The sequence below is a fragment of the Xenopus laevis genome, chromosome 1L, assembly GCF_017654675.1.
Source record: "Xenopus laevis strain J_2021 chromosome 1L, Xenopus_laevis_v10.1, whole genome shotgun sequence".
Classification (NCBI taxonomy): Eukaryota; Metazoa; Chordata; class Amphibia; order Anura; family Pipidae; genus Xenopus; species Xenopus laevis.
This window is the reverse complement of record NC_054371.1, coordinates 31,104,902-31,121,119: the sequence shown is the minus strand read 5'-3', so window position 1 is coordinate 31,121,119 and position 16,218 is coordinate 31,104,902. Positions and strand designations below refer to the sequence as shown.

General features: G+C 40.4%; 1 protein-coding gene across 4 annotated transcripts in view; it reads left to right on the top strand.

Moving 5' to 3' along the window:
• Positions 1 to 277: 277 nt before the first annotated feature.
• The window catches only part of LOC108698049 (ligand-dependent nuclear receptor corepressor-like protein), a 55,020-nt gene continuing 39,079 nt past the window's right edge, over positions 278 to 16,218 (top strand). For 2 of the 4 annotated variants that reach the window (XM_018228878.2, XM_018228885.2), the window contains exon 1: positions 286 to 660. In XM_018228878.2, the coding sequence (XP_018084367.1) occupies positions 564 to 660 (97 nt within the window). In that variant the 5' untranslated portion in view covers positions 286 to 563. Of the gene's footprint in view, positions 661 to 16,218 lie in introns of all 4 variants that reach the window. The other 2 variants (XM_018228892.2, XM_041588206.1) reach the window with 2 other exon arrangements.

The following is a 16,218-nucleotide window of genomic DNA, read 5'->3' as shown; positions in this document are numbered from 1 at the left end:
GAGCTACTGATCCACTCCTGGTATTTTTAAAAACCATATTCTACTTCATAATAATTAGTAAAAGTGCAGCAAATTGGCCGGCAAAAACCCGGACTGGATCACTCGCAACACGGGAGGCGGTGGCACCGGAACACTCTGGAACTTGGAGATCAGAGTCAGCTTTATTTAAACGAGCTTCTCACCATGATGTAGTGCAACTACATTTTGTCGCCAGCAAAATAAAAAAAAAAAAAACCACAAGAAGTTCTGTATAGTGGCAGGAGAATAGAAACTGACAAAATGGACCCGCCCATTTCAGCGGTTGACAGCTAGTTCCGTCCCTTTCCTTAAGCCACGCCCCCGAGCTGAAAGCTTGTCAGTCACAATAAGAAAGCCCGTCCTTCTCCTATGAAGCTTCTAAGAGATCTTCCATCGCGGCGGGAAGCACCGCCCCATCGTCCCTACGTTGATTGGTCAGTCCGCCTGACAATCATCGCAGTGGCACTTCCCGCCTCCGTGTGAGTGAGTTGTAGGTTTGACGGGCGGTGACGTCAGAGGCAGATGGAAAAAGGGGAACAGACGGAATGGCTGCCCAGTGCCGGAGCCCGCGGTGCACGGCGGAGAGGAAGGGATTCCGGAGGGAGCTCGACTCTTGGCGGCACCGGCTCATCCACTGTGTAGGTAAGTGCACATGTCCGTGTTCGGTAGCGACGAGCTTCGGGAGTGTTGGGAGGGTGTCAGTGCCCTGAGGGAGGGGGTCTGTGTGACAGGAGGAGGACGGGATGGTAATTAGAGGAGGGAAGAAAACAAACAATAAGAGGAATTCTTGCCGTACAGTCCCGCGGCTCTCCAGCTCTTATTACAGCATGAAGCGAACACTTGTCACTGTGGGAGTGAGGGTCGCCGGAGACTGGAGCAGCAGCTGGACAGTGTCACGTGGTTAGGGGCAGCGGGGCAGGGTGCGAGGTACCGGCCGGCTTCTTCTGTTAAAGGGCAAGTAACACCAAGCTCACATCCTGTACTTTTATTTCATAAACTGACACATTGATCTATATATATATATATATATCTATAGAGAGAGAGAATGTCACCCTCCGACACTAACCGCTTCCTCTTCTCATAGACCAGGGGGTTGAGTTCTATTTCACACGCTGATGAACTACAACTCCCCGCCATCCTGACATCAACACCTCTGGCTGTGCTGCAGCTTTGCTCATGGCTTTTGCTGTTGCTCAGGAGCTGATCACTCAGCATACAGTGGGACACTTAGATACAGACACCTGTTGGATAATATATACAGATTCCTCCACCTTCTGCTGCAAAGTCACATGTTGGATTTGTATATACTTTCTGGAAAGGCACGATAACATATGGACGTAAGCTGCTCTGGGCTCTTCCTTTTGTCGTGTTTCAGCAGGGGTGCCCAAAAGCTAGATCGGGATGTACCAGTAGTCCTTTAGGGAGCTAGCACACGGGCAGATTCGGGGGGGGGGATTTAGTCGTCCGTCGACTAATCGCCTCTTCTGGGGGGCGACAATCGATTTCCGCCTGCTATAATAAGAAAACGCTAGCACTTGCGGTGCTTCGATTTTCCGAAGTCGCCCAAAGTTTCCTCATGAGGCGACTTCGGAAATCGAAGTGCCGCCAGTGCATTGGCGTCGGCGTTTTTTCATTATAGCAGGCGGAAGGCAGTTCGGGGAGATAAGTCGCCCTGCAGAAGAGGCGATTAGTTGCCGGGCGACGAAATCTCCCCGAATCTGCCGTGTGCTATCTCCCTTAGTTGACAATGTCAACAAACAGCTTGTCTCAATCACCCTCTTATTTCATGCTTTTCATTCAGATATTTATTATAAGTTTTTTTTTATAAATATAGCAACATACACTTTCTTATAAATCAATATTTAAGTTATATTTTTTTCCGTGGAACAGAATGCAAACAATGTTTTTATGGATGTAGTTCGTAATAGGACAACATCACTAAAAGAAGACCTCGTATTAGTAAAGTATGAGCACTCCTGTGTTATAGGAATATGACTGACTAGCCTGGGAAGAGACTGCTGCACAGATCACAATCTCCTCTTTCTGATTTGTATTTATTATCACTCTGTACCTGTAGTTCTGCAAGTGCCGTGAATAAGACACCAGGTGTCTAGGTGAGACATTTCATTGGAGGATCAGCCTGCACCCCTGGATTCCACCCTTTTCTTTTTGCTTTAAAAAAGGGATCCCCCAAACTTTTGAACCCGTGAGCAATATATAGAAATAAAAGGAGTTGGGGAGCAACACTAGCATGAAAAATGTTCTTGGGGTGCCAAATAAGGGCTGTAATTGGCCATTTAGTAGCCCCTATGAGGATTTTCAACCTACATTGAGGCTCTGTTTGGCAGTGCACCTGGGTTTAATACAATTAAAACTTGCCTCCAATCCAGGAATTCAAAAATAAGCTCCTGCTTTGAGGCCACTGAGAGCAATAACCGAGGAATTGGAGAGTACATTATTGCTCAAGTGCTACTGGTTGGCGATCACTGCTTTAGAAGCACAGTGAAAACACAGAACAGTCTATGAAACCGGTTGGAGATCAGCGATGTAGGATAACAGATATATACATTTCAGTAATTCAAAGGGGTGGTTCACCTTTAGGGTAAGGTCACACTGTGAGATTCGGGGAGGATTCGCCTCAAAAGGAAACTTCGGGCGACTTCGGAAAACAAAGTGCCGCGAGTGCAATGCCGCAAGCGTTCTGGTAGCAGGAGGAAGAGAGGGAAACGGGCAGTTCGGGAAAATTAGTCACCCCAAAGAAGAGGCGATTAGTTGCCGGGCGACTAAATCTTCCCGAATCTCACAGTGTGACCTTACCCTAAAGTTAACTTTTAGTATGTTCTCGAATGGCGAATTCTAAGCAGCTGTTCAATTGTTTTTCATTATTTATTTAGTTTTTTAGCTATTTACCTTCTTCTTCTGACTCTTTCCAGCTTTCAAATGGGGGGGGGTCACTGACCCCCTTCTAAAAACAAATGCTCTGTAAGGCTACACATGTACTGTTTTTGCTACTTTTTATTACTCATCTTTCTATTCAGGCCTGTCCTGTTACTCTTCAAAATGTTTTTATTATTTTCAAATTAAACAAGCAGGATTTTAACAAAAGATCAAAATCAATGAGGCACACCAATACAGCTTGCTTTGGCTGAATGCCTAAAAGAAAAATAAAATATAGATTGGAATCTTTAATTGGGGATGCCACCTTAACTGTTAAAAAAAATTAAGTAAAACCTAATATCTACCGAACAACGCTAAAGTGAATAAATTACAAGAATCTTAAATGGTCCAATCCTACAACAAGGAATGATAACTGAAATATGTTGGTATGCCAGGTGAACCACTAAAGGAGAGATTATAACTGTAACAAAACCGAAGTACGTGATTTGAAGCTCGAATCAATTTGATCCCAGAATAATGACAACGTTTCAGTAAATATGTGGCCCTCTCCTGTTCATATTCCAGTCTCTTATTCAAATCAATGCAGGGTTGCTAGGGGAATTTAAACCATAGAAACCAATTGCTGAAACTGCAAGCTACTAAATAACTCAAAAACCTTTAATAATAAAAAATTAAAACCAATTGCAAATTGTCTCAGAATATCACTCTCTGCATCATACTAACAGTTAATTTAAAGGTGAACAACCACTTCAGGTGCAAACGAGCCCCATGGGTATGTTACGGGAATGGTTGGCGTAGGTAAATCTCTGTACGATATGTCATTGGGTTTAATGTATAGGGCTGTATCCCCCAGCTTGGGGCCATCCGCTGTTAAGAAAAATACAATTCCCAGGGGATTGTGGGAACCAGAGGGCGCAGGGTGGGCTTCTCGTAGTTGCTATTTCGGGATCTATTGAGAAAATGAAAATTTTTAATATAAGCTTCATCTTGCTGAAATAAGAAATGTTCTAAATATAATCTATTCAAAATTCTGTACTGTTTATAAAATAATCAAGTTACTCTTCACTCTCCCCCTCTGAGCAACCTGTGTCTCTTCATTCTGTCTTCATACAGTAGGCGGAGTCAGTTTTTGATTGACAGGTCTAATACATCCTTTGGGGGGGGGGGGGTTGCAGGCTTAACTAGGTGCTTTTAAAAAATAACCGGCTCTGATGGAAATCCTGTTTTCTCTGTGTGCAGGGTGTTTGCCAGAGTCTGTTATTTTGTTACCTTTTGTATGTGCTGGAGTTGATTATTTGAGTTATTCTGCTAAGAAAGGGGTCCCCCTAAAAGATGTTATAGACCTATCTGTCCATCAAAATCTGACCCAGACCTCAGCATGAAGAGTGACAGGTTGTGGGGAGTGAGATACTGAAGATTAACTTGATTATTTCTTAAATGGTACATAATTTGTAATTGATTATATTTAGAAAGTGTCTTATTTCAATGAGATGAAGCTTATATTACATTTTAATTTTTGCGATAGACCCCCTTAATAGTGAATGTAGGGTGATTAAGCAGGGTGTGTATATGGAACAATACAATTCTCATCCACCAGCATAAGCGAATACCTTTCATCAGAATCTTTCTCTCCGAACCTGGATTTGTTCATTAGGGTAATAGGAGTTATTCATTTTACTGCATTTACCATTGGGTGTTTAACCAATAAATCACAGGGATTCCGTATGCTCAAGCGTTTACATTAGAAACACTAGGGTGCTGTTTAAGATGATTTATCTATGATATGGGAGCTCTTTTTTTTTTTTCTTTATTGCCCTTGTTCTTTGTTGCTGCTTCTAGCAATGGGAACAACAGGCAAACGTAATGTAACGAAGTTAAGGGATAAACCAGGCTCTCTGGAGTCCTTTACTTCTACAACAGATCACTCTCTGGGAGGGAGACGTCTCTTTGAAGGTCTAGAAACGTTGATACATTTCGTTTTTTACTTATAAACGGTACAAAATAACACTTGCAAACGGTTTTGCGTGGTGATATCCAGTTAAGAAGCCGTCTTCCCACACAGAAAGTAATAAGCACGGAAATCGTTTTTCTTCGCCTTTAAGCCCACCGTATCCGACTCTGATGCTGATGGAGTAAATGTTCAAATCTTCATGAAGGGTTCAGAGGACACACCCCTCCTGTCAGACCTAAATGTGCAGCAGCCCGAATGTGTTATTGGCAGCCGCAAGGAGATTTGCCCACAAGGGCTCCATCCCCTAATTGCACATACAGCAGGGAAGATAATATATCTGGCAGTCTCATTTCCTTAACCCTTTCACTGCCAAACTAGCAAAGTGTACTCCTACGAAAGCTCCTGCCGTTATGACTCCTGCTGCCATCCATCACCTTTGGATAACACAGTTGCTGTACAGAGAGCAGGAATCCTAAACTCATGCTGCCAGTGCTCAGAGCATATTAGGACCGGAGAATAGTGATGTGCAGGCCGATACCCGAGGGCTTACCAGCGGGTTCAGGCTGACCCCACACTCCTCTTCGCAGGTGAGGGTTGAGCTGTTCTCCCTGCCCGCCACCTTCAAATGCCTGCTTCCAACTTCCGGCTTTATAGCCGCGCTCCTGCTTGCCCCGCCCCTTGTGAGGTCACCGGCGGGCAGCTCCGGTCTATAAAAGGAACCCGGAAGTCTGATGTGGGTGGGCTAAGGGAGGGCGGGTTAGGGTCAGGTGCGGGTCTTGAAAAATCCGACCAGCACATCACTACCGGAGAACCATGTGATCTGTTATCTTGAGAATGGATTGTCCTTAAAGGGGTTGTTCACCTTTGAGATACCTTTTTAGTATGATTTAGCAAGTGATATTCTGAGACAAATTGCAATTGGTTTTCATTTTTTATTATTTGTGGTTTTTGTTATTTAGCTTTTTATTCAGCAGCTCTTCAATTTGCATCTTAAGCAATCTGGTAACTAGGGTTCAAATTACTAGGGATGCACCGAATCCACTATTTTGGATTCGTCCGAACCCCCGAATCCTTCACAAAGGATTCAGCCGAATAACGAACCAAATCCGAACCCTAATTTGCATATGCATATGCAAATATGGAAGGGGAAAGAATTTTTTACTTCTTTGTTTTCTGACAAAAAGTCATACAATTTCCATCCCTGCCTTAATTTTCATATGCAAATTAGGATTCGGGTTCGGCCTGGGCAGAAGGATTCGGCCGAATCCGAATCCTGCTGAAAAAGGCAGAATCCCGAACCGAATCCTGGATTCGGTGCATCCCTACAAATTACCCTAGCAACCATGCATTGATTTGAATAAGAGACTAGAATTTGAATAGGAGAAGGATCAGTAATAAAAAGTAACAATACATTTGTAGCCTTACAGAGCATTTGTTTTTTAGAAGGGAGTCAGCGACGCCCATTTGAAAGCTGCAAAGAGTCCGAAGAAAACTATAATAACTATAAAACTATAAAAAATTAAAGGTGAACCACCCCTTTTAAGTTCCAATTCTGTGTCACGGTACTCATCAACAGGTTGCAACCCCCGTGTCAGGATTTCAGAATTCCAAGTAGCAATAAAGTATCACCCGGAGAGTACGTCATAATTTCAAATAGTCATTCTGTTCTTATTGCACAACATGCACCCGATGAATGCGAATGTGCCGAAACATGTTGTGCATGGTTTTTTCCTGCAATAAAAACAGAATGACGATCTGTTCTCTTCTTACTCACTTCCTGGTTCTCTATTTGAATTGTTTCATTAAACACGACAGTCTCTTTAAAGGTCTGGGGTTTTAAATATGTATATCACAACGCGCTTCGATACGACAGTAATTTCCTTGTCACCTAAAATTATTCTATAATTGAAGCACCTCAAACTGGTCAAGAGTTCTTTGCATCACGGTAATATTTCCCAAATGGTTCTTTTGCAAAAGAGCCGAGTAAAAAAGCAGGCGTAAATCTAGTGAGAAGTATTACCGCTGACTTAATTACGTATTCCTTAATTGCCAAGCCCTTTGCTGACCTTGTAAATACACTAATCATCTTTTGGAAGACCAAAATAGTATTTTTAGCTTTGTCCTCCGTTGGATTTTGCCAACAATAACAGGTTGTGCCTTCTGTACAAGACCGTTGCTTGCGCTAATTACAGTAAAAACTGCTAATGTGCAATTGTTCTTATGTTTTAAATGACACATTTTTTGTAGTTGTATATTCATTTAACTTCAAGATGACATGCCTTGAAGTTCCAGGAAGGGGTGTTATTCTTTTATGCTTTCCATTTAAATGGTTCTGATTTTTACCAAAATACAGCTATAAAATTATTCTAAATTCACCCCATGGATGTTTTATTTTTTGGTCATTGTCATAAGTTTAGTATACTTGCCCTTCCAACATCTCATTACTGGAACTTCATTCCCAAAACCAGGGAATTAACCTGAAATTTGAATCTATAACTATCTCTTTTTTTTTTTTTTTCTTGACAAGACGTTTTAGTAAATGTTGAAAGTTTGTTGGCATCATTTAATTTTTAAAGGCCCAGTAGGATCAGTGAAGTTTTGCCCTGACACTAGGCTATTAGATCTTGCCGAGTTGGGGTTTCAGTTCATTCCAAGGGGTCTTTTGGGTTGAGGTCAAATGCTCTGAGCAGGCCAGTCAAGTTCTTTACTCCTATAGGGGCATTATAGTGTTGTGCTGTAACAGTTAAAGGGCAAGTCAACCCCAAAATAAAAAAAAAATGCCTAATAAAAGAAAACATAATTCTAAGCAACTTTCCAATACAAACATTTTCAGTGATTTAAAGTTTTTTTATATATTCAATTGCTATTGAAAGCCGCATTTGCTTAACTCCTGGTTTTTGTAAGCAATGTTTAAACTCTTAATTCCCCAGCAAAGTCAGGTCTGTTAATCAGCTGCCTTGTCTTACATTGTATCAATAGTCTGAGCCACCAGGACAGAGAATAGAAAGGGACAAACACTGCTTTCAGTACATAGTAACATATATAGTAAGTTAGGTTGAAAAAAGACACATCAAGGTCAACCTTTTAATTCTATAAATAAGGGGCGTAAATTCCTTCCAGACTCCAAAATGGCAATCGGACTAGTCCCTGGATCAATTGTACTATGAGGATAGCATATCTTCCATAATCCTGTATTCCCTCACTGGCTAAACACCATCCAACCCCTTCTTAATGCTATCTAATGTATTAGCCTGTACAACTGATTCAGGGAGAGAATTCCACAATTCCACAATTCCTCAATTCTTCACAGGTCTCAGTGAAATTTCTGAATATTTTGATGGAACTTCCTTTCTTCTAATTGGAATGGGTGACCTGCAATACATACTGTATACAAATAACTTTAAAAACCATAGTTGCTTAGAGTTATGTTTTATTTTATTAGGCATTTTTTTTTATTTTGGGGTTTACTTGTATTAGGATTTCATTGTACTGGATCTATAAGCTCTAGGGATGCACAGAATCCACTTTTTTGGATTCGGCCGGACCCCCGAATCCTTTGTGAGAGATTAGGCCGAATACTGAACCAAATCCTAATTGGCATATGCAAATTAGTGGTGGGAAGGGGAAAACTTTTTTTACTTCCTTGTTTTGTGACAAAAAGTCAGACGATTTCCTTCCCGACCCTAATTTGCATATGCAAATTAGGATTCGCATTAGTTGCGACCTGGCAGAAGGATTCGGCCGAATCCTGCTGAAAAAGGCTGAATCCCGAACCGAATCCTGGATTTGGTGCATCCCTAATAAGCTTGAACACGTAAGCCCTACGGGGTAGGGTCCTCTAGCCTTTTGTTTCCTTGACACTGAGCACTTAATCTGTATTGTAATTATATTTTTTATATTTATGTGAATTGTATTTCTAATAATGCACTTATTGTTACTTTTTATTCCAATGACCCCTTGTTTGTTACTACTAATTTATTGTTTTGTTGTACAGTGCTTTGCCCTCAAGGAGCGCTTTACAAATAAAAATATACATACATACATGATTTCTCATCTCCTAAGCCGTATTGATGGCATTATGTGTTTAAGCAGGTAGTATTTTTCTGACCTCCACCAAACCCAAACTTGTCCATCAAATGGCAACACTTGGCATTGGTAACTGTGCTGTTAAGAGTCTTGTGTGGTGGCCGTCCTCCTATAATGAAGCCTTGCTGCCGAGGAATAGGCTCTTTGCTGACATGACTTCCAGAGACTGCCTGGAACTCTGCAGTGAGTGTTCCATCTTAGGAAATAACATTTCAGGAAGGCTTTTTTTGGATATTTCCTGCCAAAAAATGCATCTGAATACTTGTGCAACAGTTAACATGGCTGATAGTTGAGTCTTAATCCATTATTCCTTAAAGTGGACCTGTCACCCAGACATAAAATGCTGTATAATAAAAGTCCTTTTCAAATTAAACATGAAATCCAATTTTTATTTTTTATTAAAGCATTCATAGCTGTTGTAAACTCATTTAAAAATCTCAGCTGTCAATCAAATATTGTCTGCCCCTCCTCTATGCCTTAGCCATAGAGGCGGGGCAAGCAATTACTTTCACTTTCCATTCAGTACTTCCTAGATGTCACTGTTCTCCACACATTCCCCCGTTCTCTTTACCATTTAATTGTGTAGCCAGGGCATGGGGATGGACATCGGGTCCCCCATTCTGGTGCACAAACAAGATTCTGAGATGATACAAGGCTTGTCTTAATAACAGTGTCCACAAAATGGCTCCTGCCTGCTTGCTGTAATTATGAGTTCCCAGACTGAAAAACAAGATTCAAATAATGTTTGCAGTGTAATTAAAGTTCATTTTACTTGACTAACATGATAAAATAGAATTTGAAATAATTTTTTAGGTGCCTGGTCCCCTTTAAAGGAGAACTAACTTCCCCCACGTGAATTCAACTATTGGGACCCCTTTACTGTTTTTTTTTTTTTTTTGAGGAAGTGGCTCGTCCACGAAACACATCAAAGCATATTGATTCTACAATGCTCTGTGCTAATATTTTAATGAATTTCTAATAAACGGAGGTTTTAAACCTGCTGGTGGTCCGTTCTTGCAGGATTTTTTCCCTCACACAAAAGACTGTGGATTTCCAAAGCAGAGCTATGCAGTGGGGTTGGCATTTTTGCACTGGGTTATTTTATTTTCTGGATTCCCCACTCTGTTTGCCAGTCAGGATGATGTGCAGTGGACGCCAGGATGAAATTAGCCACTACTACACAAGCTCCTGGCTGGTGACCAGAACCAGAAAACCAAAGTAATGCTGACACACATGGGGGCTGATTGCACAGCTCAGCCTTGAAGGTCTAGCATGGAGGAGTAGGGCTGTCTTTGTGATGCTATTGGTGCAGAGGAGGATGGGGTATTGTTTAGTGGCCAGAATAGTTAAAATATCATGTAGGTGGGTCTTTAATTAGTTATTTTTTTAATATGACTACTAAAATTTAAATCTCTTTTCACTTGGAAGCTGTAATTTCAAGTATTTGTTCTTTAAAAACGAATTTTCAATTGAACTATTACTATTACTTCTTCTCTGTAGAGCATCTAAGATCTGTCATATAGTCATGTGAGCCTAATCTTAACTGACCTGAAATCCATTCATTAATGCAGAGGCTCAATTTGCTTTTGAATAGCAAAGTCGGCTTAGGTGAATTTATCTCCAGTGTCTCATTAGGCACAATGAATGCCCTTTTCTTTTGGGTTACCACTTATGTCGTTTTGCTTAAAAATGTGTAATTAGTTTGAGAGCCCCAGGTGGCTTATGCACACGGGGCACTGCAGAATGCAATGTTTTGTCATGGCAGCTTTTAATATGCAAATGTCACAGCAGCTAAATGCCACAAACCACTCTTTATGCCATTACCCTCATTTACAAATGCCAAGAATCCCAGCAGCACTAGCATGGTGGGGTTCTCTAGGTGGAACGGCACTAGCATGGTGGGGTTCTCTAGGTGGAACGGCACTAGCGTGGGGTTCTCTAGGTGGAACGGCACTAGCGTGGGGTTCTCTAGGTGGAACGGCACTAGCGTGGGGTTCTCTAGGTGGAACGGCACTAGCGTGGGGTTCTCTAGGTGGAACGGCACTAGCGTGGGGTTCTCTAGGTGGAACGGCACTAGCGTGGGGTTCTCTAGGTGGAACCGCTCTAGCGTGGGGTTCTCTAGGTGGAACCGCTCTAGCGTGGGGTTCTCTAGGTGGAACCGCTCTAGCGTGGGGTTCTCTAGGTGGAACCGCTGTAGCATGGTGTCAAGTAGTACTTCGTGTCGCTGGTGCACTGTGCAAAGATTCCATTCCAACTTCAAGCCCCAAATAGAGTCTGTAAAGTGCATACAAATTATATACTTAGTATACAAAAAATGACAATGTATTGTGACAAAGTGTTGCTAAGCATAGCATATTTAAAAACATTGTTTCAATAAAATTTGCTTCAACCTTGTTTTTGTCGTATCAATGTTTTGTCATTTGAAAGAAACATTTTACAGAAAACAACTTAGTACTAATTGCCTGTTCAACCCTCTAGGGGCAACGCAATCCAGTTCATATATCCAAATCGCTTCTCTTTTTAACAGGGCTTTATTGTAATTAATATGTATATAGTAATTGGTCTAACTCTCTGACTTAAAATTTTTGTGCAGGTTAAATTGGTGCTCTGCTCTAAGCAATGAAAGTTCTAGGATCATCTTTTTCAGAAATAAATTGGTTTTGTTCCCAAAATCACACTTCACCACGTTATGGATTGTTTTGAAACTTAAGTAAACCGTTTTTGATCTGCAACTCTCAAAAGGCGTTACCCAACTGTCAGTCCGTCTCAGTGGGGTCTGCCACAGACAGAGTGCTTTTATTCCCTAGAATGTAAAGTGACTGATACAGTGTGTGTGTGTTTTGACTAGGGGTTCCACCCGGGCCGGGCCCAGGGCCATTATTACAGGTTTATCGACTGTATTTGCCGGTAGATATGAAACCATATTTGTTCTTCCTCCGGCCCTGATCTGCCCCAATTCCTCCCCCATTCACCCTCCATCCCACCCATTACCATTTTCACCCTGCTCTCCTTGCCAATTCTGCCTCCACTTTGGCCGCAAAGTGATTACATTCAAGTAAAGGACAAACTGCACGGTCATGTTGAGTTGCTCGTCAGTGCAAAATACACTGTAAGTCAATGAGTGTAAATATTTAAGCATGTATATATGTTTAGATATAACAGAATCTGCAAACACTGCAGACATTTAAATGTTTAAAAGGTTTTGCCAGATGTCGGTGCCAGGGGTTGTGTTGGACAAGGAGCGACCATTTTTTCCCTGCACTTTTTATACCCTGCCCCACACTTTGCACCCAGGGTGCAGCTTTTTATATTGCTACAGAATGGATCACAAATACGTGCCATGATGTCCACACTTGCTGATATGATAAAGATCTTACTATCCAGTTATCCAGAAAACTCTCACAACCAGCAAAGCCATTACCTATCCCATACTGCTGGAACAAGCCGTTTTTGATATTTGATAAAATCGAGTTTTTAGAGCATTAGTTGTATGATACCAATTGACGCCTGATTTTGTTGCAATGTTTTGTTGCTCTGAATTTTTTTTCGAGAAAAATTATTGATAAATGAATGAAAGGGAGTTTGGTCCACTTTTTTTTCATAAAAAGCTGAATCATTTGAGTTTTAGTAAATCCGCCCCTAATTATAGTATATTGATAAACAATCCCCATTTGCACAATGAAACAAATGTTTGCACAATGTTTGGACAAAATTTCCTGCGTTCTGATTACATACATGCTGTATTTCATATGTTGGGTACTCAAACCTTCCATTTGATCTCTGTTTAATTTCATCAGTTGAGTCCTTTTGACAAAGTGTGTATTGTGTTTTTTTGTAAAGCTGATTATATTAACAAAATCATATTTAAATTTTGGCACCTAGGACCATACAGAATAAACAATATTGCTTTATTTAGAAGAAGAACTTTCAGAGTACGCAAGGGAATTCACTTGCTACATACATTGTACTCATCCATACAGCAATATTATGATCAAGAGGGTTAGTAAACCTACAGTAGATGTTAATATGGCAAACACATACATATGCTTTGAGATCTCGCCTTATGGGCTTTTGCAGTAAAAAGGTTAAGAACAGTTGTAACCGATGGTTATTTATTCCCCTCTCTTATGTGATTGGCTGTTGGGGGGGGGGGTCTATGTAGGGTAGGGGTTTTTATAATTAAGAGGTTGGTTCTACTTTAAAAGCTAGAGAGATGTAAAGCAGGAAGTTGGGTTGTGGCTATTCTGTTAGACATCCGCTCTCTCCAGCCTTTATACATTATATTTTTATATTTGATTTATTTTTTTATTTTGCACAGCCCATCTATTTACCCAGTTTTTATTTTTACACTGAACTGTTCCTTTAAAAAGAGTATATGGATGAAACCAGAGAGTGTTAAACAACCCCAGGGAGCGTGCCCTGTAGGGGTGAAACTTTTGTTGTCTTTTACATATGTGAAAGAATAATTAGAATAGTGAAAAGTGTATCTCTGGCGCAATAGAAAAATATGTATAAGAAACTATAAATAGTATTGGTAGTATTACCTATAACCTTCTGGAGGGAAGTGTCCTATTTTGGCCCAAGGTATTATGTCAAGTTCCTGTTCATAGTTAATATAATAGTAGAGGGAGCCTCCATCCTGTTCCACCTGGCACTGTGCCTAAAAATATTGTCTCTTAAAGGAACCAACCCCCTATAAGGTTGGGGACCCTGTGAACGAGGTTTTAGTTAGTAAGCTCTGCCATAGTTAGCCTCATGGGTGCAAGACAAGTCAGGACAACGTAACAACAGAGGTGATCCAACGAGGTTAGATACTTGAGTTGACTCTCCAGGGTGATATCTTGCCTAAAGTGACACTCAACTGGAACATGACTGAAGACTAGCTTTACATCCTGAGAGGCTTTTACTAGAGGAGGTTTAGACCACTAGCAGGTATTTCTCTACTGGTGAACCTGGACTCGACCAAGTCTCCAACATATTACCTGCGCCTGCATATCTACGTATATAAATGTCTCTACAATCTCAGACTACCTTTTGTGAAGTGAATTTGCGCCAAAAGTATAGGGCAGTATCACTCCCACATGAAGCCGGAAAGCAAAAATATCTGCAGCAACTGCGTTTATTTGTATAGAAAGCGGACTCGCCATTGCTTTTGACAACTAAACTCTTCCACCACTGCTTTTCGTGCACTCTACACTTTAATGTCTCATGCAACTGTCTCCTGAGCAAAACAATAAACTTCACATTTTGATGAATCTGTAAAAAAAAAAAAAAGTATTCTCCAGCAGTAACTTTTGAATATTTCTTTGGCTAAGATAAAGGTTTACTTACACCTATTTTGGTGATTTGGAAACGGATCACAGGCCGACGAATCTCCTCATGTGACATTGCCCTTAGACCTGCCTGGTTTTGCTTTAGATGACTTACCTGACCTGTGAAAATCTCTGTGGCACATTGTATTTATCCCTTGACAAACCGCTATAAAACCATGTACATTATTTTTATTTCTTTTTTTAGTAACAATGAGTTCCATATTAATTCAATATCTATCCAGTCGTAGTTGTTACAGGGGATTTTAACCTTTATGTAACCCCTGCCCATGCTATTGTCTTTTCATAAGCATTTTGGCAATGGGCACTTGCTTTAAAAAATGTGCTCTTAAAGAAGTTGTTCAGTGTAAAAATAAAAACTGGGACAGGCTGTGCAAAATAAAAAATGTTTCTAATATAGTTAGTTAGGCAAAAATGTAATGTATAAAGGCTGGAGTGACTGGATGTGTAACATAATAGTCAGAACACTACTTCCTGCTTTGCAGCTCTCTTGGTTTCCACTGATTGGTTACCAGGCAGTAACCAATCAGAGAATTGAGGGGGGGGGGCACATGGGCCATAACGGTTTGCTTTTGGATCTGAGCTGTATGCTAAGGATCAATTGCAAACTCTCTGAACAGTTATGTCCCATGTGGCCCCCCTTAAAGTCGCTGCGTTAGAGAGCTGAAAAGCAGGAAGTAGAGTTCTGGCTATTATGTTAGACATCCAGTCACTCCAGCCTTTATACATTACATTTTTGCCTAACTAACTATATTAGAATTTTTTTTTTTATTTTGTGCCGCCTGTCTATTAACCCAGTTATTTTTACACTGAACTTTAACACTTCTTACTGCTCATTACTTTTAATGGTTACCCTATCCCCAGGAAAAAGTAAGGGCAGTGCATCATATTCGCTGGAAATAAGGTTTATATTCTGCAAATGAGTGAAGAAAGAACAGGCCATACACATTTGCACTTGAATCTTGTGCTGCCCTGGCTCTTCTTGGCTAAAGAAGACATTTGAATAAATTTGTTGTCATTTGAATAAAATATTTGTATAGACTTTTTTGTCTTTCTAGAAATGATAAATGTCTGGACCCACCACAAAACAATTGTATACTATAAACAGTGTGTGTGTACACAACGCATTCAACAACTGTTCATGCACAAATCTGTTGCTAGAGTGAATGCTAATCACGCTGCATCATTTTTTTAAGACTGATTTTATTACATTTTGAATGCTTTATTTTTTGCATTTTTAAGTAAATGTTTTTCTTTTTTTATTTATGGATTGCTGCTGATTTGCTTGTTTGTCGTCCTACAATGATTACACCATGAGACTAGCGAAAGTGTCATTTTGATCACTAGTCTCACTGTGCACTCATTGTTTTGAATGGTTTTTATTGTATATTATTCATTTTATTGTAGTCTGCATTGTTTTCAATTACTTTTGTTTGCCTGTGAAAGTTTCAATCAAACCATTCAGCAGATCGCTGGTGTATGTATGATGTTTATCTTTGCACAGGATATGTGTGGTGCATATAACTGCAAGCTTTGAGTTTTCATAAATTACATAAACCCTACATTTATTAAAGCTTATTTACCCATTTTGTATTAGTTCGAGTGACTGCTTCCTAAAAATATGTATTTTTATGGGGATATCTTACTTTTAGGGCCTCTTATGAAACATAAAACACAAGCAGTGTGTAGTTGCTTTTGCAACAGATGATGTTTCCACCATGAAAATTTGCAGTTTTTGTTTTGGAGCCTCTATATGCCACATACTTTGTTGGGTAATATTACACACGTTGGGCATCAACCGTTCGGAAGAACCCTGACATTCTTATTTATGATGTTTATCTTTGTACCTAATTCATCCATCGATCTAACGATTTTTCTTCGACTTCAAAAAACTTAGAAAAATGCTCTAGAAGATCCCCATAGGCTAACATAGCA